This window comes from Maylandia zebra, linkage group LG4 (assembly GCF_041146795.1).
Source record: "Maylandia zebra isolate NMK-2024a linkage group LG4, Mzebra_GT3a, whole genome shotgun sequence".
NCBI lineage: Eukaryota > Metazoa > Chordata > Actinopteri > Cichliformes > Cichlidae > Maylandia > Maylandia zebra.
The window spans coordinates 14,311,171-14,336,927 of record NC_135170.1 but is presented as its reverse complement, the minus strand read 5'-3'; the positions used below and the strand labels follow the sequence as shown (position 1 = coordinate 14,336,927).

The 25,757-nt window shown below is 44.2% G+C and overlaps 1 protein-coding gene across 1 annotated transcript; it reads left to right on the top strand.

Moving 5' to 3' along the window:
* The first annotated feature begins 333 nt into the window (after positions 1–333).
* Positions 334–25,706, top strand: LOC101486719 (myosin-16-like). Its single transcript, XM_076883565.1, is given in 37 exon segments — positions 334–469; positions 472–512; positions 2,348–2,518; positions 2,683–2,708; positions 2,814–2,907; positions 2,945–3,060; positions 3,144–3,184; positions 3,382–3,480; positions 4,468–4,493; positions 5,801–5,816; positions 9,983–10,050; positions 10,228–10,352; positions 10,557–10,684; positions 10,782–10,948; positions 11,042–11,139; positions 11,141–11,174; positions 11,258–11,392; positions 11,395–11,427; positions 13,268–13,453; positions 15,776–16,050; positions 18,860–18,969; positions 19,303–19,437; positions 19,527–19,612; positions 19,700–19,870; positions 20,168–20,248; positions 20,609–20,755; positions 20,827–20,895; positions 22,277–22,402; positions 22,503–22,604; positions 22,690–22,813; positions 22,870–23,037; positions 23,040–23,079; positions 23,182–23,314; positions 23,700–23,901; positions 24,018–24,035; positions 24,038–24,070; positions 24,073–25,706. Coding segments are annotated over 37 exon segments (3,897 nt in total). The 3' UTR covers positions 24,210–25,706.
* Positions 25,707–25,757: the final 51 nt, after the last annotated feature.

The following is a 25,757-nucleotide window of genomic DNA, read 5'->3' as shown; positions in this document are numbered from 1 at the left end:
CCCAGGGCCAAAAGGCACACACCTATAGTGCTCCTGAGCTTATCTGTACATCCTGCACTGGTGAGTACCTGAGTCAAACACTAGCTCTTGTTGGATCAACATCTACTATCCTTTCTCTCACTCCAATTAACAACTCTGCTTTCTTTAAACTGCCAGTCTGTCTCTGATGAAGTCAGTGGGTGAGCAGGCTAATCGGTCACTAGGTTGAGTATGTTAGCGGCAGCAAGCAAGCCTGGTGTCTATAAAGGCGATTGCAGGGATGATGTGGACCCCCTGGAGGGCTAGATGTCATGAATAAACCACATGAAATCAAACGCCCCTGCTGGGTCAAAGATGACGGACGACATTCTTATTGTTATCGTCTTCTCTAACCAGACGGTGAAAGTGAGGCAGGATGATGTCCAGCAGATGAAACGGCCTAAGTTCTACCAAGCCAGTGACATCGCTGATCACACGTTCCTCAACGAAGCCGCGTCTCGGAAAACCTTCACCGCCACTATGTCAGCGCAAGGATCTACATAAGCAAGCTTCACAGCACTGAGTAATCCACAGCACCATTAAAAAGCAGTCAAACCATAGAAAAAAAGCAGTATAGGAACAGAAAAGCCTTTTGTAACTTAGAGAATTTTATTACTTTTGGTTTTCAATGTGTTATTCAATATGTTTCCCATCAATCATAATCAATCATAAAGATTATTCACTGCGCAGAGAATTAATCACGCCATGTGGTTGATGCATACCCCCCCCCCCCCCCCCCCCTCTTTTCTGTTCTTTTGCCATAATGGTTATGCAAGCTTAAAATGATTTAAGATTATTCATACAACTGATGATTTATTTGATGACAAACTATAATTTATCACATTTAACATTAAATCTACATGTGTAGCTTTGTACTACTTCTTCAGTTAGTAAAAGTCTGAAACCTTCCAGAATGCCTAGAAGGGGTAACACCATGTAATCCTCAAGTTAATAAATTGTAACCTTGTAATTAATCAAACTTCATTAACAAACCGTGAAATTGTATCTTATAATCTTTGTTTATCTTTAGTAAAAATGACAGCTTGTGATGACAATGCAAAACAATTTTTACATTATGTGTTAGTTATTATTGGTTATAATTCCGATCAGTCGTTAGCCCGTCCTGTTTATTTGTGGTGCAGTGCTCCATAAATCTGTGTGGATTTGAGGATAAGGGCCAAAAGGCATATTTATGCTTTACAAAGTCCTTAATAAGCTCAACTTCAGATGTAACTTCATTAAAAAAAGATTCAAACAATATTCATGTATGCTTTACAAATAATTTATTATTCATTTGATATTTGTTATAATAGTTTTTTCATGTTTACAACCAAATAATAACCAATTAGTAAACACGATTGTTTGTGATGTATTATTTGTGAACTATAAAATCCTCCTCCTACTAATAAGAATAATAATGATTTAATTTAAGAATTGTAAGACGTGACAACTTCTTTTCCCCCCATAAACTAGCTGATGCCCATCTGCATCTGCCTCGCAAGTTTCAGTATACATTATTTTCATGTTTATTCAATTCAATTTTATTTATACAGCGCCAAATCAGAACAACAGTTGCCTCAAGGCGCTTTATATTGTAAGGTAGACCCTACAATAATACATACTGAGAAAAACCCAACAATCATATGACCCCCTATGAGCAAGCACTTTGGCGACAGTGGGAAGGAAAAACTCTCTTTTAACAGGAAGAAACCTCCGGCAGAACCAGACTCAGGGAGGGGCGGGGCCATTTGCTGCGACTGGTTGGGGTGAGAGAAGGAAGACAGGATAAAGACATGCTGTAGAAGAGAGCCAGAGATTATTAACAAGTATGATTCAATGCAGAGAGGTCTATTAACACATAGTGAGTGAGAAAGGTGACTGGAAAGGAAAAACGTTTATGTTTATCCCAGTAAAGCTTAAAAAAATAAAAAAATTCAAATTTTTTGTAAATGGGTTGTTTATTGAACCCATTGACGAAACAAACAAACAAAAAAAAGCATTAAATACTAGTTTCCATATATGATTATTAATTTGTGTCATATTTGCTACATCTGGCATTTCATTTGCAATGTACTGCTTAAAAATAAATTGTGCAATTATGATGATACATTGATGATTTAGAATTATCAAAAGTATACAAAAACCTCATGTATCATATCTGATACATGAGGTTTTACATACAGGAGGTTGAATTACACTAAAAATGTAACATTTATTTTTTAACACAGTACAGGAAATAGCATCAACATGTAAAGGTGCCACAAAGTTGAAAAACTTTCCATCATGTTTTAACATCATTGACCGAGCATCCTTAAACCTTTAAACCCACGTCTGGACATGCACACGCCTCTTCTGTGTGACAGTCAATCCATATAAATGGCTTTCTATCTATGGAGCTAAACTGGCCCAGATATACAAGGCGGAGCAGAAACGTGCAAGTGGCCTGTCGTTACGCAGTTGTATGTTTTAAGACGGCAGTTGCTGGAGGTGTGTAATCAGTGTGCCGTGTGATGATTTGTTAGGGGAGTAGAAAAAGGTTTTGCGGCATCGGGACAGCTGTCTGTGTTGTTCACAGTGCTGACGGAGGGAAATCAGCAGCAATTACTCTCCTCTCTCACACTCACTCTGTTTGTCTGCCCCCTTTCATGTCCTGTCATCGCAGAGCGCGAGCACCAGTCTATGCTGATCACGTAAGGATAACACGCGTGTTCCTGTTTCCGACTTTGAGCTCCCTGCAAAATCATGTACACCGTGTAATCACACCGTTCTTTTGATCTCTGGTCCTTTCCTATCAGTGGGGAATCTGGTGCAGGCAGGACTGAAAACACTAAGGTTATCCAGTACTTTGCCAGTTTTGGAGCGTCCGGGAGCAAAGCCTCAGACTCCAAGGCTCAAATAATGGGCATTTGAATGTTGCTGCTTCCAGGGCTCAGTGGAGGACCAGATCATACAGGCCAACCCAGTGTTGGAGGCATTTGGTAAACCCATCAGGAACAACAACTCCTTGCACTTTGCAGGGATCAGATTTTAAATAATCAGATAAACTATTAATGTCTCGCATGAAATGAAATAGAAAAATTGTTTCCGAATATGTGCGTCTGTTTTCCTTCTAAGGAAAGTTCATCCTCATCCACAGCTAAGCCGGCTGGCGCTGACACTGAGACCTGTGAGTGGATGTTACTCTTGCATTACTTCTGATCAGGCTTGTCAGTGTCAGGGGGCCTTGTTAAAAATAACACGCCTTGCTTTTTATGTGCCGTCGTCCGTGACATGAAGATGTCACGCCGTGACAAAACATCAAGTGAGAAATGAAAATAATTTGGATAAATGGGCCCTTATGAATTGCGTTTGTCTTGGTGCTAGATCTGCTCGAAAAATCAAGACTGATTTCCCAGCAGGCTGCCGAGAGAGGATCTCACATATTCTACCAGCTCCTCTCTGGAACGAAACCAGAGCTCAGAGGTAAAGCAGATAAATCTGCAGTGGATAGAATTAAAATGACTGAATGTGAAACGACAGACTGGGGAAAAAAACATGCTTTAATAATGTCATATGCTGCATGCTAATATGCAAGAAAATGAATAAATAACAATTTAAAATTCAACGTTTTAAAAACTAAAACACTTGTAGCGGTTTTAAAAGCAAAGGCTTGGTTTGTGTGGATATATGCAGTTTCACTCTTAGGAGATTATTAATCCTATTAGGCCAAGATCCAGCAATTCATTCTTGTCCTCTGTAGTAGACATGAGTCTACATGACTTCTACATGACATCAATCATCATTAATTCCTGCTGTACTGTCAAGAGGAGATCCTGGGCTTTCTATTGATGCCCCCAGCCACCTCCTCCAGCTTATCCGGGGGAATACCAAGGCATTCCCAGGCCAGCCGAGAGATATAATCTCTCCAGCGTGTCCTGGGTCTGCCCCGGGGCCTCCTCCCGGTGGGACATGCCTGGAACACCTCACCCAGGAGGCGCCCAGGGGGCATCCTTGTCAGATGCCCGAACCACCTCAGCTGGCTCCTTTCGATGTGGAGCAGCAGCTGCTCTACTCTGAGCCCCTCCCGGATGGCCGAACTTCTCACCCTATCTCTAAGGGAGAGGCCAGCCACCCTTCGGAGGAAGCTCATTTCTGCCGCTTGTATCCGCGATCTCGTTCTTTCGGTCACTACCCACAGCTCGTGGCCATAGGTGAGGGTAGGGACGTAGATCGACCGGTAAATTGAGAGCTTCGCTTTTACACTCAGCTCCCTCTTCACCACGACGGACCGGTGCAGCGTCCGCATTACTGCAGCTGCAGCCCCAATCCGTCTGTCGATCTCCGGCTCCCTTCTCCCATCACTCGCGAACAAGACCCCGAGATACTTGAACTCCTCCACTTGGGGCAGGAACTCATCCCCGACCCGGAGTGGGCACTCCACCCTTTTCCGGCTGAGAACCATGGCCTCAGATTTGGAGGTGCTGATCCTCATTCCCGCTGCTTCACACTCGGCTGCGAACCGTTCCAGTGCGAGCTGGAGGCCCTCACCCGATGAAGCCAACAGAACCACATCATCTGAGGCCACCAAAGTGAAAGCCCTCCGCCACTTGGCTGCGCCTAGAAATCCTGTCCATAAAAATTATGAACAGAACCGGAGACAAAGGGCAGCCCTGGCGGAGCCCATCACCCACCGGGAACGAGTCCGACTTATTGCCGGCAATGCGAACCAAGCTCTTGCAACGGTTGTATAGGGATCGAATGGCCCGTAGCAATGGGCCAGACACCCCATATTCCCGCAACACCTCCCACAGGACACCCCGAGGGACACGGTCGAATGCCTTCTCCAAGTCCACAAAACACATGTAGACTGGTTGGGCAAACTCCCATGCACCCTCAAGTATCCTGGAGAGGATAAAGAGCTGGTCCAGTGTTCCGCGACCAGGACGAAAACCGCATTGTTCCTCCTGTATCCGAGGTTCGACTAACGGACGAACTCTCCTTTCCAGCACCCTGGCATAGACTTTCCCAGGGAGGCTGAGGAGTGCGATCCCCCTGTAGTTGGAACACACCCTCCGGTCCCCTTTCTTAAAGATGGGGACCACCACCCCGGTCTGCCAGTCCACAGGTACTGCCCCTGATCTCCACGCAACATTGCAGAGGCGTGTCAACCAGGACAGCCCTACAACGTCCAGAGCCTTCAGGAACTCGGGGCGGACCTCATCAACACCAGGGGCTCTGCCACCAAGGAGTTGTTTAACTGCCTCAGTGACCTCGCCCCCGGAAATTGGCGGGTCATTCCCCTCATCCCCAGACTCTGCTTCCTCCTCGGAAGACGTGTCAGTGGGATTAAGGAGGTCCTCGAAGTATTCCTTCCACCGCCTGACAATTTTCTCAGTCGACGTCAGCAGCGCTCCGCCAGCACTATACAGAGTGCAGGTAGAGCACCGCTTTCCCCTCCTGAGACGTCTGACGGTTTGCCAGAATCTCTTCGAGGCAGTCCGAAAGTCTTTTTCCATGGCCTCTCCGAACTCCTCCCACACCCGAGTTTTTGCTTCAGCCGCTGCCCGAGCCGCATTCCGCTTGGCCTGTCGATACCTGTCGGCTGCCTCCGGAGTCCCACAGGCTAACCAAGCCCGATAGGACTCCTTCTTCAGCCTGGTGGCTCCCTTCACCTCTGGTGTCCACCATTTGGTTCGGGGATTACCACCACGGCAGGCACCAACCACCTTGCGGCCGCAGCTCAATGCAGCAGCTTCGGCAATGGAGACGCTGAACATGGTCCATTCGGACTCAATGTCCCCAGTCTCCCTCGGAATGCTGTTGAAGCTCTGCCGGAGGTGTGCGTTGAAGATCTCGCGGACTGGGGCCTCTGCTAGACGTTCCCAGCACACCCTCACTACGCGTTTAGGTGCACCAGGTCTGTCCAGCGTCTTCCCCCGCCACCTGATCCAACTCACCACCAGGTGGTGATCAGTTGACAGCTCATCCCCTCTCTTTACCCGAGTGTCCAGAACATATGGTCGCAGATCTGCTGATACGATTACAAAATCGATCATCGACCTACGGCCTAGAGCGTCCTGGTGCCACGTGCACTTATGGACACTCTTATGTTCGAACAGGGTGTTCGTTATGGCCAAACTGTGATTAGCACAGAAGTCCAATAACAGAGCACCGCTCGGGTTCAGATCAGGGAGGCCGTTCCTCCCAATCACGCCCCTCCAGGTCTTGCTGTCGTTACCCACGTGAGCATTGAAGTCTCCCAGCAGGACAACAGAGTCTCCAGGTGGAGCACTCCAGGTGGAGCACTGCCACTCGGCGCATAAGCGCAGATGACATTCAGGACCCGTTCCCGACCCTAAGGCGCAGGGAACAAACCCTCTCGTCCACCGGGAAAAACCCCAACGTACCGGCAGCAAGCCGAGGGGATATTAGGATACCCACCCCAGCCCGCCGCCTCTCACCAGGGGCAACTCCAGACTGAGACAGAGTCCAGCCCCTCTCCAGGAGACTGGTTCCAGAGCCCAAGCCATGTGTAGAGGTGAGCCCGACTATATCTAGCCGGTACCTCTCAACCTCACGCACTAACTCAGGCTCCTTCCCCACCAGAGAGGTGACATACCATGTCCCTATTGCCAGTCTTGGCAGCCGGGGGTCAGTCCGCCAGGGCCTCCGCTCCTGGCCGCCACCCGGCACACAATGCACCCGACCCCTATGGCGCCTCCTGCGGTTGGTGGGCCTGCGGGAGGATGGGCCCATGTCTCCTCTTCGGGCTGTGCCCGGCCGGCCCCCTGGACTAAGGCCCGGCCACCAGACGCTCGCCCTTGGGCACCCTCCCCGGGCCTGGCTCCAGGGCGAGGCCCCGGTGACCCTATCCCGGGCAGGGTAAACTGTTCCCTCAGTGTCCTTTTCATAAGGGTCTTATGAATCGCTCTTTGTCTGGTCCCTCACCCAGGGCCAATTTGCCATGGGAGACCCTACCAGGGGGCAAAAGCCCCCAGACAACATAGCCCCTGGGATCCCTGTGACACACAAACCCCTCCACCACGATAAGGTAGCGATTCAAGGAGGAGCTCCAAACATCAATTTCAGAAATATACAGAAATTATAACGCTTTCAAAACAAAGCTTTTAATCTGTGTTCTTTAAGTGTTCTTTCACTGTTTTCTCTGTGTGATTGTAGGGTCTTTACCTTACAACATAAAGCAAATTCAGGCACCTGTTGCTGTGATTTGGCTCCATATAAATAAAGTTTAATTGAACAGTGGACAGCAGGACTTACTAACTCCCATTGCAATATGTCCGTGCTTCAGAAGGCAGAGGTTTGAATGAGGAACAAAGGGTTTTAGTCAGAGCTGTAGAAGGGGAGTCAGACTTCTTGCTGTCAGGGGATGAGGCGGAGGAGGGCCAGACATTAGAGCGGGAAGGTGAAAGCTCAGAGGACGACATACCAGCTTTCAAGGAGCCTGCGCAGGGACAAACTGACAACGCTCGCCACTCATTATAGATAAAAAGCATCGTGTAAGATAGGGCTCTGACGTTTTTTCACATTGCAATGTGTAGAAGTGGAACACACACACACACATACAATAAAATAAAAGTTTGGTTTCTTAAACTATTTGCTTTGCTGATTTATATAATTAATATATTTCCCAAAGGTGCACTAAACTCCAGCTCTTCTTTCCATATCAGTTCTGTTTCAAACCTCCTAAAATTGGGTTTAAAAAAAGTTTACAATATGAAAAATTAAAAGTGGGACATTGTTGCCCACAACCACCAAAACTGGAGGCTCTTTGATTACATCAAACAGTTAATAAGCAACCAGGTTTTTTTGGGGAAAAATGAGTCACAGCACATAAAACTACAAGAAGGTGCTGCTATCTGAAGGCATCTTTAAAACTGAAAGCATTTTTTAGCATGTGTATGTTCACAGTATGACTCGGACATCCTCCATCCAGACCCAAGTCAAGTACCCTAGCTTACACAATATAATGGATTCCTGGTGTCACGTTTTTGTCCCTGCGCAGGCTTCTCAAAAGCTGGTATGTCCTTCTCTGAGCTCACACCTTCCTGCTCTGATGTTTGGCCCTCCTCCACCCCATCCCCTGACAGCAATAAGTCTGACTCACCTTCCACAACTCTGAGTAAAATCTTTCCGCCTCACTCAGCCTTCTGTCACATCCACAGTGAGGTGACATAACAGCACAGCTTTAGGTGCCTGTTAGCTGCTGAATGCAGTTTGACCAAAAAGCTTGACTAAGAGAAGTTCTTTTTAAACAGGGTTTTTGTGTTGAAATGTGTTTCTTTCATTTTTAATTTCCACAGTTTTAATGCTCATAAAATAAAAAGGAATGTTACCAGAAAAAAAATGAAAATATTATTACGTTAAATCATTTTGGGATATCATGAAGGACAGACTATCCCTGGGTCTCAGAGATATGTTCTTGTGGCTACTCTCTGTTTTCCCAAGGGGTCATGGTGGTGAATTTATCCACATGTTTGAGTTGACAAATTTTGCACCAGTTGCCCTTGTGACACAACATACATTTATCCAGGCGTAAGACCAGCAAAAAGAATACACTATCTTGTGATTTGTTCCTCTTCTTGGTCTCAAACCAGGGGTCTTTTGTGTGTTAGTCAAATGTGTTAGTCATTACACTGTGGAGCCACCAAATCTATTTTAATAGGATCAGTTTTTTAAGCTTTCTAGAGTCCCAGTTTTGAAAAAGTGCCACCTGAATTACTGATTCCCAAAACAAAAACTTGCAGGAGATACCAGTGCAGCTGTAAGGTAGCAAGTGGAGAGTTCGAGGTGTAGCTCAGCTAATTCAATGGAATAAATTTTAAATGAATTTTAAATGCATTTACTTCAATAAGTTGTAACTTTAGTAAATGAAAAGTAGTCAGCAAGCAAGTGAGTAGACTGCTGACTCAGTAACGTAACATGGTTGGAGTAATGTTAATTATGTTAGCTTTAAGACTCAGGGAGTTAAAAGAAAATAGCGAAACCCACCAAAAGCAGTAGATTAAGGTTGAAACTAAAAGTAAAGCAATACACGATTGAATAATTAAATGTGAAGGGAAACAGCGAAGAATGCGTATCAATATGTAAAACCGCTACAAAGCTCTGGATAAACAGATCCAAATAGTGGCTTAACACAAATTTAATATGTCTGAAAAATACTAAAATACAAGTATAGTTCAGCAGTTCAGATGGATGTAGCCAATGTCACACCATCTGTTGATTTGTGGACTCGTATTTTACATTTTGAACCAGTAACTTTACTTGGAACCAGAAGTCACCATGTTTGGCCAAGTGGGTCTAGCGCTATCTAGCTAGCAAACCTCATGAAAAGGCAAAACCACTATTTGTAGCTTTTACTTATTAAAAGACTGAAAAATTGCAGTTTCATTCACCAAACCTGGAGGACAAATGTCTGAGGGGCAGTTACAACAGGGTATTTACTTATCAGTTAAGAAAAAGCAGCTAGTCTTGGCTACCTGCACCCAATGCTCATGCTAACAGAACCCCAAAGTGGACTTGTGTGGCTGGCTGAAACTGAACCAAGCAAATGTATAAACCTTACTAAACTATGGACCCATTTATTTAACTATCGTGTAATTGCATTAAAAACTCAAAAAGGCAAATAAAGCACCAGTTAGTGGTCTAATTTATCTGTCACGAAGGACTGCAGACAGCTAGTAGCTAGCCTCCTTGTTTTTATATACCTGCTGATCAAAGTAACCGCACCCCTAATGTTAAACTTTAATTAAAGGATTTTTTTGTAGCAGGCCATAAACAGTTTTATTTCTATTTTTTTGCTACAGTTAAACGTATTTGGGTGTGCTGATGAGTTTAAGTTTGTTTTTTGAGTCTAAAGGACATACTTTAAGAAATCAATATTTTATCAAATCTTGTAGTGTAGTAACTGTGGTGTCTCTTTTCATTATAACAAAAAGGTAAAGTATCATTACCTTACCCGAAACAGTGTGGGTGTGTCAGGGAGTCACTCTGGTGGACAACGTGGACGGCGGCGAGGAGCTGCTGCTCACTGATGTGCGCTCACTCCTGTGCTCACACTGAAAGCTTTTATCTTTCATTCAGAGTTTGTATATAACATTTGATTATGGAAACGTACTGGACTGTTGATGGTGCTGTTGCCTCTTTTTGTACAGCTTTATTGTGATACTTTGTTCCCAGTACGCTCTGTTCTCTCTGCTTGTGTGTCCACAGGAGGCCTTCGGTGTCCCGGGCTTCACTCCTGAGGAGAAGATGACCGTGTACAAACTGACCGGAAGAGTAATGCACTTTGGAAACATGAAGTTCAAACAGAAACCCAGAGAGGAGCAGGCTGATGTGTCTCCACTGATGGTAGAGAAAGTTTACCTCCCTCTCTCAAGTTTACCCCAGTTCTTCTCTTTTTAGCTCTCTCCTTCTCCTAAAACATGCCCTTCCATTTTGACATACAACCAAATATTTTTTCATCCACTGCATATTGTTTTTTTTTTTGCTTCCATTAATCACAGTCTTGGCAGCAACCTATTTTTCAGCTGTGTAATTAGATCCTTGTCCTCGCTCTCCTCTAAAGTGGCTGACAAAGTTGCCCACCTCATGGCCATCAACTCCGGGGAGCTGCAGAAGGGCATAACACGCCCCCGCGTCAAGGTTGGCAATGAGTTTGTGACCAAAGCTATGAGATCACTTCAGTACTAAAGGTCCTTGTGATTACTTATTTAACAAAGGTGCCGATGGACTCATTCACATTTTAAAGATCATCCAATTTTCAAGTCAGAACCAAGACCAGTGTGTGTACTCCATCGATGCTCTGGCAAAAGCCACCTATGACCGCATGTTCAAGTGGATGGTGACCCGCATTAATAAGACACTGGACACCGAGATGCAGCGGCAGTTCTTCACAGGAGTGCTGGACGATGCTGGGTTTGAAATCTTTGAGGTAAGCTTTAAGCAGAGTGGTCTCGATCAGAAGCTACAATATGCTACTTCCTCTTGTCAGCTCGCAGGGTCATGCTCTGTGCTTTGTCTCCAGTTCAACAGCTTTGAGCAGCTGTGCATCATCTTCACCAACAAGAAGCTGCAGCAGTTCTTTAACCACCACATGGAGCAGGAAGAGTACAAGTAGGAGGGTCTTTGTGGACTTTGGCCTGGACCTGTTGCAGAGGGTAACGCAAACATACTCTCAGAAACGCTGTGTGCACTCACGGGGCATTATTTCCACCTTAATGTATTTTATCCCCCCCTCCAGCCTATTGGGATTTTATCCGTCTTGGAGGAGCAGTGTGCGTTTCCAAAAGCAACAGATGCAACTTTCACAGCAGCTCTGTATGAAAACCACCTGGGCAAGTCCTCCAGCTTCCTCAAGCCAGAAGGGGGGAAGAAATTGGCCAAGGCCCACTGATGCACTATGGCGGCACTGCAAGTACTTCTTAAGAGATTACTGGCTGGTAAATACACGAATTGCTCCAAACATGTGTATGTGATGGAATAAAGTTATTTCAAAATGCTTCTGTCAATGAAATCAATGCTAATGTGTGACTTTAAGCTGTTTTTACTAGGGGTGCAACGATACACAAAATTCACGGTTCGGTTCGATACTTTGGTGTCACGGTTCGATATTTTTTCGATACAAAAAAAATGTTCATGCCTTTTTAATTTGTCATTTATTAAAATTATAAATATATATTTTAACTCAAAAGTACAGTTTTTAAATTTAACCCTAACCCTTGTGCATGTTTTTTATTTTGACAGCGAATGCGCACCTGCGGACCACTTATGTGCAGCCCTGGTTATTTAGCTCGTCATATTGCAGCCACAGAAATTATTTTGTCCATGAAACCATAAAGCTGCACTTTCTTTTTGCCTTATAGTCTGATTTGTCATAACTTTTCCGTTTTGTGGTAAGCTTTTCTTTGGCTGTCACTTCTTCACCCTAACCTGTCTTATTTGGCTCAGCAGAACTGAAATATATATCCTGCTGCTTTTACACACGCACTCACATAAGCTCAGCGAATCTCTGCGATCAACCTCTCACATGTTTAAGCTGCGGGAGATTTCACTTGTCATGTTTGTGTAGTAAGCTACCAATTAATAAGACGATGTCAGAGGAATTGGTGCACAAATTATCATCACTCACAGATCAGTGCTGTCGCTCTCTATACACAGTTCGCGCGATTGCAAAGTGAAAGCAAAAAACAAGAGCAAATTCAAACGCGATTTCAATATGTCACATATTGACAGTGGCTCACCGATGCCAATGACATAATTACCCAGCTACATTTCTGAAAGAATGCAAAAGCATTGACATATATTTTTGCTTCCTACGATAGGCCGACGGGCAGGGCAGAGATAGATTTTGGTAGCCCGACTGGAAAAATCGCTAGCCCCAGGACGTTGGGCTAGCGATATTGCAAGCCCTGTATCTGATTGAGGAATTACTCATCTTTGGAAAAGAGAGTTTATTACAGAGAAATGTCTCTTTCCAAAATAAAAGCTATACTATCCGCTTCTTCTGGGTTATATTCTCAGCAGCATATTAAACATATCAGGTCCCCATAAGGAGACTCATGTGCTAACGGCTGTCTAAATGACTCGGGTAAAGTTTGTAGCATGCGTGCTTATTGTTTTTGTCTGCTTCCACTTGTCTTTGCACTAGGATGCTGTCGGAGTAAATGTGCAGTCATATTCGTTGTGTTCCCACTAGTGCTTTCAGGTTAATCTCGTTCAAATGACCTTAACGACACAACACGGCAAATCTCCGTTAACGAGCTACCCCTGATCGCCCCGTGCATGGGGCTAGACTGCCAACACGTTAACGAGCTAACTGCGCTAACACACTAGCTCCCACCCATGTAATTGAGCATTGCGTGGCACATCCAACATACTGTTTTACTTTAGTCCATGACTCGCTTACCTTCAGGGTCATACGTCACATGAAAACCAAAATAATTCCAAACGCCAGATCTGAATGAGGGTGGGGAGGTTCAATTTGCCATGTTGCAAGGAGAGCTTAACTTCTGTCTCGCTAGCTTGCCCTGCGCTCAGTGGATCTGCGCTCGACAGTGCAGCCTAGGCGGAGTAGTCAAACGCAGATTCACTGAGCGCTCAACACAGACAGCATCGTCAGAAGGAAAGTTGATAAAATAAATTACAAATTTTGTATTGTTCGATACATATGCGTACCGAACCGAAAGCACTGTATCGAACGGTTCAATATCGATACGAATATCGTTGCACCCCTAGTTTTTACCTCTCATAGGTGGGCTACAATATAACAGCGTGGCTGGATAAGAACAAAGACCCCCTGAGTGAGACAGAGGTGGGACTCTTCCAGAAGTCGTCAATGCCCTTGCTGGCCCCTCTCTTCAAAGAAAAGGACACTTCCGGAGGATCCAAGAAACAGAAAAAAGGGTCTTCCTTCCAAACCGTCTCCAAATTCTACAGAGCAACTCACACAGCCACAGGAACAAATACACATCTGCAGATACTGCACGATACCCATAAAGTAACAGAGGGTAAAAAAGGACTTAAGGACAATACAAAACGTAAAATTCAAGAAATAAGAACAATGCAAATGTCATAGATTGCTCATAGTCTACCTTTAACTACTTATGAACAACATAAGTTGTTTCTTGTAAAACAAAGGGGGGCTCTGTTATGGAGCGGCTGTGTGCAGACAGGAATCGTGGACCCAAAAGTGCAGACACTGAGAGGCACCAAGTAAACTCAAAAAACAGCTTTAATGCTGAACTAAAAAAGAAACCAGAACTGAGACTTTAAACATAAACTCAGGCACGCAGACAAAACACACAGCAAAATAAACGGTAGATCGCAACACAGAAACACAGGGCTTAAATACACAGAGGGAGCAATCAGGGAATGGGTAACAGGAGGGAAACACAGCTGGGCCAAATCAGGCCTATCGAGACAAGGGGAAGCGAAACCAGATACATTAACCTCAGACAAGGACCTTCAAAATAAAACAGGAAACATGACACAGACTGAACTAAAGACGCAGACTCGCACGCACTGCAACAAAGGGAACAGAGACGTGGGACCAGGGCAGACACAGACACTGACTGGACACGGGGATATAGCAACTAAGGATACACAGAGACGCGAACTAGACAAGGGAATACAGCTGACAGGGGAGACAGAGCAACTAGAGAAGACAGAGACATAAACTATAAGACAGAACTCAAAGAAACCAAAGACTAGAAATTATAAATAATATAATAAACTCAAAAACCCTGGGTCAACGACCCAGGCATCCTAACAGGCCCAGCAAAAAAAGTTTGGGAACCACTGTCATAGACATTGGTGAATAATTTTAGTTTCCAAATCTGATCTTGGTATTCGTGATTTCATTCTTTATTGTTTGTGTTTCAAAGGTGTGACAGACAGTCTTCTCATCCTGCACCAGCATGCCTGTAGTGGGGTGTTAGAGGGAAAGGATTTCCTAACCCAGAGTTCAAACCAAGGTCTAACTACATCTGTATTTATCCCAATCATTCTAGTGTATATACACATACACAATGTAACTAGAGTTTAGTTAGTTCGATCCCAACAGAGCACTTCAATCTTGGACTCTTTACCTTAAAATAAGATAAGATAACTCTTTATTGTCATTGCACAGTCATACATAGTACAGTAGTACAATGAAATTGGAAAACTGTCCTAACTCCGAACTGTAGTAAAGGGACCTCTGACTAATACGGCGGGGTCCCTGTCGGCTCGTAGCCGAAAAATAGCTTTACTTTGTTGTGTGGGTCAACTTTTTTTGACAGAGACAGAGAGAGGCGTTGAAAGACTGCTCCAACGGAACTTATTGTTTTCGGAGGAAAACACGAACACGGTGTACAGTCGAGTCTTAATAGCTTACTTAAAACTGGGCTCGTCAGGCACTCTTCTTGGCTGAAGTGGTTATTATTACATTTACATGCTTCCAGCTGCCGTTTTTCCTCGATGACAACTCGTACCTTTCCACTCCCCTTTTTCTCCCTCCTTGCGCTCACAGACCCATAACGTGTATGGCAGTCCATTCTCCCTGCAACACGGACTACACTGCCCATGATGCTACATTCTTTAGAGCTATGCTTGTAGCATTCTGCCTGTTAGCTTAGCACAACAACAACAACAACAAAAAAGGCGCTCTCTCACCCAGGAAACACACAGTTGCAGAGAGAGAGAGAGCGTCGCCCTGTAACCATGGCAACCGTAACGCTGCCGCCTGGAACAACAGCACGTAGCTGTCAAACAAAACCCAAACAGTCCTGACCCGCGACAAAATGAAACAGGAAAGTACCGCAGTGTAATCCATTTATTTCAACAAAGTAACTGTATTCTGAATACCACCTTTTTAAACGGTAACTGTAACGGAATACAGTTACTCATATTTTGTATTTTAAATACGTAACGGCGGTACATGTATTCCGTTACTCCCCAACACTGACGATATGACACATCACAACGCAACAAACAACACAACACAGTATATTAACTTAGTATAAAAAAGAAGAATAAGTGTATGTGTATTGCACACTGTTATTATTGCACATTAATTATTATTGCACCTTGTTATAAATATAAATATTATTATTGTTATTATTTTAAACATTGTTACCTCCCCCCTAAAAAAGTCCAGGGAGGTAGCCAGTCAGGTCAGCTATTCGCATTGATCAGGGCTAAATACACAGAGTCCTCAAGTCCTCAAGTCATGCGCGGCTCAGCTGGCTGGAGTGTTCACACACACATCTTCAACCTTTCCCTCTCTCTGTCTGTAGTCCCAGCCTGCTTCAAAATGGCCACCATCGTCCCTGTACCCAAATCCTCCACCATCTCCTCATTGAACGACTGGCGACCTGTAGCCCTGACCCCCATCGTGAGCAAATGCTTCGAGAAGCTGGTCAGGGACTTCATCCGCTCTGCACTACCCGACTCACTGGACCCTCTACAGTTCGCATACCGCCACAACAGGTCCACTGATGATGCCATAGCCCTGACACTACACACTGGCCTGTCACACCTGGAGAAGAGAGACACGTATGTGAGAATGCTGTTTGTAGATTATGTAACGGAGCGAAGGTGATTTTATTTCCACAGTGTCGTTTTTTTTTTAAAGGAAGGAAACCTTCCTCCAAACGGACAGAGCAGTGGAGCCGCCAAGGGAAAGCACACGATTAAAAAAAAAAACTGTATAATTAAAATATAATTTATTATATTTAAATAGTTAAAAATGCAAAATGAATTAAAACAACCTTGGCCAAGGGGTAACACAATAAAAAGCAATAAAACACAACATTAAAAGTCCAGTGGCATCCGCCACGATATAAAAGTCACAAAGAACTAAAAAAGTCCAGCGAAGTGATGTAAAAGGGAAACCCAGCGGAGTCCTCGCCTTCCTCCCCGCATTCCGCGTCCTGGTACGCTGAAGAAAGGGAGGGAGCGGCAGTCACTATTCTTTTCGGCAATTTTCATTCAATAAAAGGGGCTAAGTCGAAGACTTACCCCGGGTGGGCAGAGCTCTCAACTCCGCCCGCCGCTTCTTTAAAACTGCAAATCGGCACCAGCTGTCTCGCCGCCTCTGCTCTCCCGCAGTGCACAAGCTGGGCTCTCGTTACTACTACTGCCGTCCGCCTGTTCGCTCCGCGTCCCTAGTCGCTGGTGCTGTCCGTCCTCCTCGAACGCCAAGCTCCAACCCTCTTATGTGTCACTCAGCACTCTGTAAATTACACTGCCTTTCCTCTCAGGTGTGTCCAATTAGTAAAAATGGGGAAAGGCGGAGTCTCTCCAGGACAATTTGACGGTATAACCAAAACATGCAATCTAAATAAAACACTGCACAAAATATAACCAGTACATGCAATATAAAAATATAAATAAGTACACTTCACATTAAAATACAGCACAGCAAAACAACATCCGTCCTTCCCTGGATGACATCTACAGCTCAGCATTCAATACCATCGTTCCCTCGAAGCTGGACAGGAAACTGCAGGATCTAGGACTGAGCAGCTCCCTCTGCAGCTGGATCCTTAGCTTCCTGTCTGACAGACGCCAAGTTGTCAGACTGGGCAGCATCACCTCATCCCCCGTCACACTGAACACTGGTGCTCCACAGGGGTGTGTACTGAGCCCTCTCCTGTACTCACTCTACACCTACGACTGCACAGCCACTAACAACTCCAACATCATTGTGAAATTTGCGGACGACACTACAGTGGTGGGTCTTATCACCAACGGTGATGAGACGGCCTACAGGGAGGAGGTCAGCGCCCTGACCCACTGGTGTCAAGACAACCATCTCACCCTCAACGTCGCAAAGACAAAGGAGTTGATAGTGGACTTCCGGAGGTGCAGAGAAGTACACACCCCCATCACCATCAACGGCGCTGCTGTGGAGAGAGTGAGCAGCTTCCGGTTCCTTGGTGTACACCTGGCTGAGGATCTTACGTGGTCAGTACACACAAACAAAACAGTGAAGAAGGCGCAGCAGCGCCTCTTCTTTCTCAGGAGACTGAAAAGATTCGGCATGAGCCCCCGCATCCTCAGGACCTTCTATCACTGTGCCATTGAGAGCATCCTCACTGGATGCATCACCACCTGGTATGGCAACAGCACCGCCTACAACCGCAAAGCTCTCCAGCGAGTAGTGCGGTGCTCTGAACGGATAATTGGAGGTGAGCTTCCCTCCCTCCAAGACATCTACAGGAAGCGCTGCCTGAGGAAAGCGGGGAGGATCATCAAGGACTCCAGTCACCCCAGCCATAAACTGTTCAGACTACTTCCATCAGGAAGGAGGTTCTGCAGCATCCGGTCCCGTACCAGCAGACTGAGAGACAGCTTCTTCCATCAGGCCATCAGACTGCTGAACACGTCATAGACACCTCACCTTCACTACTGGAACTTTAACATTATGCACTCCATACTGTACAGTAATGCCACTGTTTTGCACATGTCTCAACTCTGTATATTTTTATATATTTTATTTATTGTTTACTCTATTTAATCTGTAAAATATGTGTATACACACACACACACACACACACACACACACACACACACACACACAGAAAAACATTTAGTATACACATCCAGAAAATTTTTTTTGCATATACTATTATATATTGTACATATATTTATTAGTTTCAGATTTAGCCATTCGTATATTTGCCTGTTTATGTTATTGTATTTTGCACAACTCTGTTGCTTGTGAAGCTCGCACACAAGAATTTCACTCACATGTACTGTGTCAATGGACCTGCACATGTGATGTGACAATAAAAGTGATTTGATTTGATTTGATTTATTGCCCTGTTGTAAAAGCTGTCCTTGAGTCTGTTTGTTCGGGACCTCAGCAGCCTGAACCTCCTGCCAGACAGCAGCAGCTTAAACACCCCGTGTCCTGGGTGTGTGCAGTCCCGTAGGATGCTGCGTGCCCTCTTGAGACAGCGAGTGCTGTACAGGTCCTTCAGGGAGGGAAGAGGATGTCCAATGATTTTTTGGGCCATATTGATGACCCTCTGGAGTGCCTTTCTGTGTGCTGTGGTGCAGCTGGAGAACCACACACCGATGCAATATGTCAGCACACTTTCAATGGAGCAGCGGTAGAAGACGGTCAGCAGCTCCTTCTTCAGGTCCATTTTTCTGAGGATTCTCAGAAAGTGGAGACGCTGTTGGGCCTTCTTTAAGACCGCAGAGGTGTTAGAGCTCCATTGGAGGTATATAAAGCGCCTTGCGGTGAAAGTTGTTGTGATTTAGCACTATATGAATAAAATAAAGCAATCATTTGAGTGTGATCATATTTTTTGTTACTCTTTTCCCTCTCTGGTCTTCTCTGTACTATGTCCAGGTACTATATCCTCAACACCCACATCATCCTCAAGGGACTTGCTGACAACAAGAAGGCCTCTGAGCTCATCCTAAATTCCATCGGCCTAGATAACATGGAGCCACTCCAAGGTACACCACTATTACAAAGACCCAGAAGAATGAATGCTACAATATTCCTTTGCTTCAATAAAATCATACATTGTCTAAATTTTCTTATGATTTAAATCTTCAAAAAGTACAAGTGATGATTATGACTGTTAAATACTATCTACTATTGGCATCTGGTACAGATATAGTATAGTATATAATATTGTAGTACTAGTATAATACTGTCTGTAATATGTTCAAAGCTGTTTATCTAAAGACTGACCATAGGTCTTCTTTTTTTCTATCATTTCCTTTTTTCTTTGTCTTTCTTTTTTCCATCTTTTGCTTGTCCGTGTTTTCCTCCCATCCTGCCAGGATTCTTTTTCCATGCGGGCATCCTGGCAAAGCTGGAGGACATGCGTGATGAGCGGCTGGCAACGATCATAACCATGCTGCAGGCTCAGCTTAGAGGATTTCTGATGAGGATTGAGTTTAAGAAGATGCTGACCCTCAGTGTGTGGATCTGTTTGTATATGCATGCATGCACAGTACTGTAGCCGTTTTGGTTGTTCTTTCTGCATTTATGTGGCGCGTGTTATGTAGAATTGCACTGATGGGTATCCAGCACAATGTGAGGAAGTTCCTCCAGTTACGCTGCTGGGGTTAGTGGAAGCTCTACACTAAGGTCAAATTTTGAAATTACTCCTCTTGACAAATGATTAATTATCATCATCATATTTTCATCATCATATTTCTTGCTTTGTGCCGACAGGTGAAGCCCCTGCTGATGGTCAGATGTCAGGAAGAGACCTTCAAAGCTAAGGAGGAGCTGAGGGTGGCAGTGGAGAAGGTGAAGGGACTGGAGAGCTAGATTAAAGATCTGGAAAGAAAGCTTGTCACTCTGTCACAAGAGAAGAATGACCTTGCCCTGTCATTGGCTGCAGTAAGTAGATCATTATGTCTACACACAGCACTGCTTAGCAGATGTTTCTGTGCATTTATGCTATATTTAGAGTCCTGCAAATTAAATTCCTGTAGTATATTGGAAATCTTTTTTCTGCAAAGTAGCACAGTAAAACAACCAATACAATAAAAGGCTGATGCCTTTGTTGTTTCTTTAGTGTAAAGGATGCTTATGAGCCAATGTTTGTGCTTCCCATGTGTTACCGTTACATCAGGATAATACATATTATACATCTTTAAATCGCTTTGTTTCTCTTGTGCCTTTGTCTCTCTGCAGGAGCAGGACACAGTGGGTGATGCAGAGGAGCGCTGCACATGGCTGATGCACCAGAAGGTCCAGCTGGAGGAGACTGTGCAGGTAATTTGCAATACAGGATCTGTACTGTGTTACAGACGTCTTTAGCATCTACCAGTAGAGCTCAGTGGAGGCCATTTGGTATAATCTGCAGTAATACAGCAGCAAACAGGATAAAGGGAATTTTTTTTGTCAGTAATAATAACTTGGATCGCCAGTATATGTGAATATAAATGGAGTAAAATTTAATGTTGGGATAACTAGCAAAATGGCCTTGTGTATGTTTAGCACATACACAAGGTCGAATACTCATTAAATGAGGTCATTATTATTTAGAGCTTTTCATTTCTTGGAATCCACAAAAAGTCTTTTTTTTTTCTTTTTCTTTTTCTTTTTCTTTTTTACAAACAATTGTGAGTTTAGGATCTAAATGAGCGCCTGGAGGAAGAAGAAGGCAACACAGCGTCTCTTCACAACCAGAGAAGGCAGCTGGAGGGGAAACTGCATAAGCTGAGGAGAGACCTGGACTCCCTGGAGTCTACACTGGCCAAGACTGAGAAGGAGAAACAGGTTAAGGGCACAGGGAACAGGAGTGTAGCAGCTGATGAGATGTAGCTCATTTGCATTTTCTGTGCCTGCAGACATTTGGACAAATAACCACAAAACCAGGAGATTTGATGCAGAATTTGAAGGTTATGACTAAATGCTGGTGACCTGTCCAGAGTGTACCCTGCCACTTGACGAATGGGAACTGGCATATGAAAAGTGAGAGAGGGGACAAGAGTGCTCTCTCTCTCACACACACACACACACACACACACACACACACACACACACACACACACACACACACACACACACACACACACACACAGATTTACATTTATTTCCTGGACACTTGCACTTGATAAACAAAACTTTCTTCCTTGAAAGCCTAACCTAAAAGTAAACTAAAATTTGTCTTCATCTCAAAATTTAAAGCCCGACATTATAGATACATGCTTTTTGTCTCATCATATTGACCTCATCTGTAAGTATAACATAGAAGAAGATAAAGGTTTACACCATTTCTACATATATTTGTGTATGTTCCTGTTATCTACAAACTGTCAGTGGAAATGGACCCTCTTTCATGTTCTGCTGTGTCCATTTGTTGTGTGTTTAAAGGAGAGACTTTGAAATTATCAACACGAACTAGAAGGAGGAGGATGAGCAAGCTCTCAGCACCACGCTCACCCAGAAACTCAAAGAACACCAGGTTGGTGAAACTACAATAGCTTTTTATTTTCACTATATTCTTAATAAGGGTTATTTGAAACTGTTCCTTCTTCTGTCAGGGCTAACAGGGTGTCAGAAGCACCGTACAAGATGCACACTTTAGCAGTTGTAGATGCTATTTATGCAAAACCTGAACTACAATTGTAAATTATTTTTAGCAGCACAGATGGCTGTACTAGTTGGTCTACTGTTTATACAGAAAGTTCCAACACTCTGAGTCTGGTGGTCATCTGACCTCTCTGACGGCATCATCATGAAGCTTAAATTTCTATTCATCCATTAAATGTCTTACCAACAGTTGGAGGATTGTTCATTTTCTTTTGGCTGCTCCCGTTAGGGTGAGCCACACATCATCTGCCTCCATCTCACCCCATCCCTAGCATCCTCATCTGTTACGCATATCCACTATCTGTCCTCTGCACATGTCCAAACCTTCTTCTAAACCTCAACCGGAGGAGTCAACCGGAGCCGTCTCTCTGATGTATCCTGTCCATCCTGGTCACTCCCAAAAGAATCATAGCATCTTCACGCTACAGGATGAATTCTAATAAATACACTGATAAAAGTGAACTTTTATTGGAAGTGAAGAGAAAAAAAGATTAAAGCTTGGTGAAAGCAAATGAAAGCTAACCGGACGGCTAAAATGACAATGATGGGAGCAAAGAAGCATTGCAATGTGAAAATTTGGAAATAGGAAAGTGAGAAGCAAAAGAGGATAAAGAGCAGTGATGATTAATAGTCTGGCTTTAAAGACGCAAGGTTTTTGCTGTGAGTGCTTATGCACGCGTTGATTCGTTTTCTATCCTCTTTCAGGGACGCATCGAGGAGCTGGAGGAGGAGCTGGAAGCTGAACGAGCCATGAGAGCCAAGGCACACGGACAGCTTGTATCACAGCTTTACCTAGCAGTTTCATCTTTGAGAGTCTATTTCAGTCCAAAGGTGATACATACCTGACCACTACGCATATGAATTCAAGTAAAAAATACGCAGACATGTGACATTATGCTACAGCTAGAGAGTCAAGTTGTTTTCCTGTTAGGTAGAGAAGCAGAGAGCAGAGCTGTCACTAGATCTGGTGGACCTCAGTGACAGACTGGAAGAAGCGGGAGATCTCAACGCCACCGTGAAAGCTGCTCAGAAAGCAAAGCTAGATCTTTAGACTCTTGTGTGCTTAACTCTTTCAAAATAAAACTGCCACAAACATAGACGCTCAGCCACTCTTATAGATGAACTCTGAGGCCCACAAAGTGGAGGGCAGCGTGTCGGAGACAAACACTCGCCTGGCTGAGATGGAGCACACTCAGACAGAGCTCAGTGCTGGCAAAATCCATCTGACTGGTGAGAATGCGAATGCATGCGTTACTGTTCCTTGTTGAGCTGGATGCATCATGCATTTGCCTCTCCACCTCTCCATCCAGACTACCTATCCACAGGCTCATAACTCAGCCTGGTGAATGCCCTGCATGATCTCTTGCAGTTAAAGGAGCAGCTGGATGAGGAGTTAGAATCCCGTGGGGAGATCCAGCGTCTTGTGTCCAAGCTCACTGCTGACGTCACCACATGGAGGAGCAAGTATGAGACGCCATACGCCGCACCGAGGAGCTGGAGGAGACCAAGTAGGTTCAAAAGAATTTTAAAAAAAGAGTCTTATGAATCATGACAGTGATAAAATTTTAATTTAAATTCCACTCTGGTTCTTTCCTCCCACTCTCTCCCAGACGCAAACTTGCAGTGCATCTCCAGGAGGCTGAGGAGGCAGCAGAGGCGGCTCAGGCCAGAGCTGCCAGCCTGGAAAAGGTCAAGCAGAGGTTGCAGGGAGAGATGGAGGACTTCACTATAGACCTAGAGAAGGTACACATGCACAAAAACAAAATCTCAATGTGTACAGGACACAGAAGCACCAGAGGCTATTACACGGCAGAGGTCATGCACATGAGGTTAGTTGCTAACAAACAAATCCAGCAGAGAGCAGTCAAGAGGCAAAATTCCAATAAACAAGCAAAGTGTTTTCAACAGCACTGGAAACAAGAGCAATGCTGGAACGTCTGATTATTCAAAGCTATTACTTAGAAACTTAGTTACCCAACTAATTTCTGATCCAGTTATCCTCACCTTTTGTGTGGATAATGCACTTCTTTATTATATTAATGCTTTCTGTAATGATATATCAGCAACAATTAATAATAATAATGAATCTAACTAACTGAGTTTGCTATGTCTGCCTTTGTGTAAGCAGTCCAATGCGGCAGCTCTGGATAAGAAGCCGGGAGTTTTCGATAAGATGGCAGCCGAGTGGAGCCAGAAGGATGAGGAGCTGCAACTGGAACTGGAGAACAGCCAGATGGAGAGCCGCTCCTACATGATGGAGATCTACATGCTGGAGACGGAAAGCCAGGATCACTTGATGACTGTCTGCAAGGAGAACAAAACCCTCTCAGGTGCTTTCTAACTTGTCCATTACAGCTGATCATAACTTGCAAGCATTTGAAGAAAGGAAAATATGATTCTCAGTGATTAACTGTTGTGTTTTTATTTCTGTGCCATTTCGTTTCAGAGGAGATCAAGGAGTTGACTGTCAGCTTGGGGAAGGAGGCCGCAGCGTCCACAAGCCAAGAAGAACGTGGAGGTGGAGAAAGAGGAGCTGCAGATGACTCTGGAGGAGGCTGAAGCTTCACTGGAAGTTGAGGATGTGCCTTATTTTCCCAGTGTTTTAAAAAATATTATGATGTTATTTAGAAAGGTTTAAGATTTGACATGTGACATGAGTGAAAGAAAGCAGACACAGTGTGTGTGTGTGTTTCCAGGTGGAAGAAGGTTGGTGCTGGAGCTGGCAGCTAATTTGTGTGTTTCTGTAAGAATAGCAGGCCAACAGCAGCCTGTTTAAATACATGAAGACCATCCATGACCTGGACGATGCTGAGGAACGGGCTGAAATGGCAGAGATGACCCTGACAGGAAGTGGTGAACAAGGTCTTAAACTATCAAAAGTCTTTAACATCACTGATAGTCATAATCAGTGTAGTCTTAGAAAATAGCCTGCATGCTGTTGATGTTTTTGCTGATGTGCTGTAAATGTACTGTATGTGTTTTTGTGGAACATCGGGTTTGGGGCTTTGGTTGTTGCTCTTAAAGTTTTGCAAAACTTTTAGATCCTGTATTGTCGATTAACATAGCAGAAAAATGTTTGAAATGTTTTTCTGTACATGTGGAATGTGATTTATATCATCTCAGCGTTGGTGCATAAGCCCTCTAGGAAGGAGTGGCTAAAGCTGTGGTCTCACGTCAAGGATAGAGTCCACCCTCGCGTGTGAGTGTGTGTGACCTGCTGCAAAGTTCAATAAGCTGCAATGAAGCAACTTCTTGAGCACATTATTACTCTAGTAGCAGAAAATTTGTATCTTATTGTATTAATTTATTTTTTCCTTGTAGGTGATTCAGATTTGGTCGACTTTCCTTTAAAGTGGTAGCGTTTAAAGTGTCTACAAAAGATTCTGACAAATGGCTCCTTCACGTCCTGAAATGTTACATGAAATGTGTAATTCAGTTCAATTTCATTTCTAAATCTGGACTACTTTGAAGTTCAAGTTCGTGGCATTGTATTAACACAGTGCCAAAAAATTCTCCTTTTATAGGTGCTCACACTTGCCGATGATCAGTTAATGAAGTGCATTTGATTTTCAGCACCTGGCTGCCATGTCATGTGGAAAAAGTAAGGGTGTAAGTATTGCTTTTGTACTGTCAGGATAACTTTGATATTATGGCTCTTGGCATTACCCCCCTCCCCAAAAAAAGAAAAGAAAAAAAGCATATTCTGACTGAGGCAGTTGGAAAGGGGAACCCACATCACATATGAGCAACATGGGGTACTATAAAAGACAAAGCCACATGTGGTTGTGCAATGGAAAGCTAAAAATTATTTTTCACCTACACGGGCAGGGCTCGAGTCCCACATGAAGTCAGCACTGACATGTACAGAGCATGCACACATCCCCATGCTCTTTTAGTAGGAAGGGCATTAAACTGAGATGGGAGGCAGGTCTATTTTTTAGATGCGATGTTATGTTACAGCACACTGCTCTCACTCGGGCGTTCTGGTCTGTGGGTCAAAGGTTTCTGCTTAGCAGGAGTCATTCTTTCACATACATATTATAGTAATATTACAGTGTGGCATAGAGGATGTCTGAAATTATGTGGTAACACCTAAAAGTATAAAATTCCGATGCTTAAAAACAAATAAAATAAAAACTGGATTTTACCTGACTTCTATTGCTCCAGTAGCTGTGATGCTGGGTAA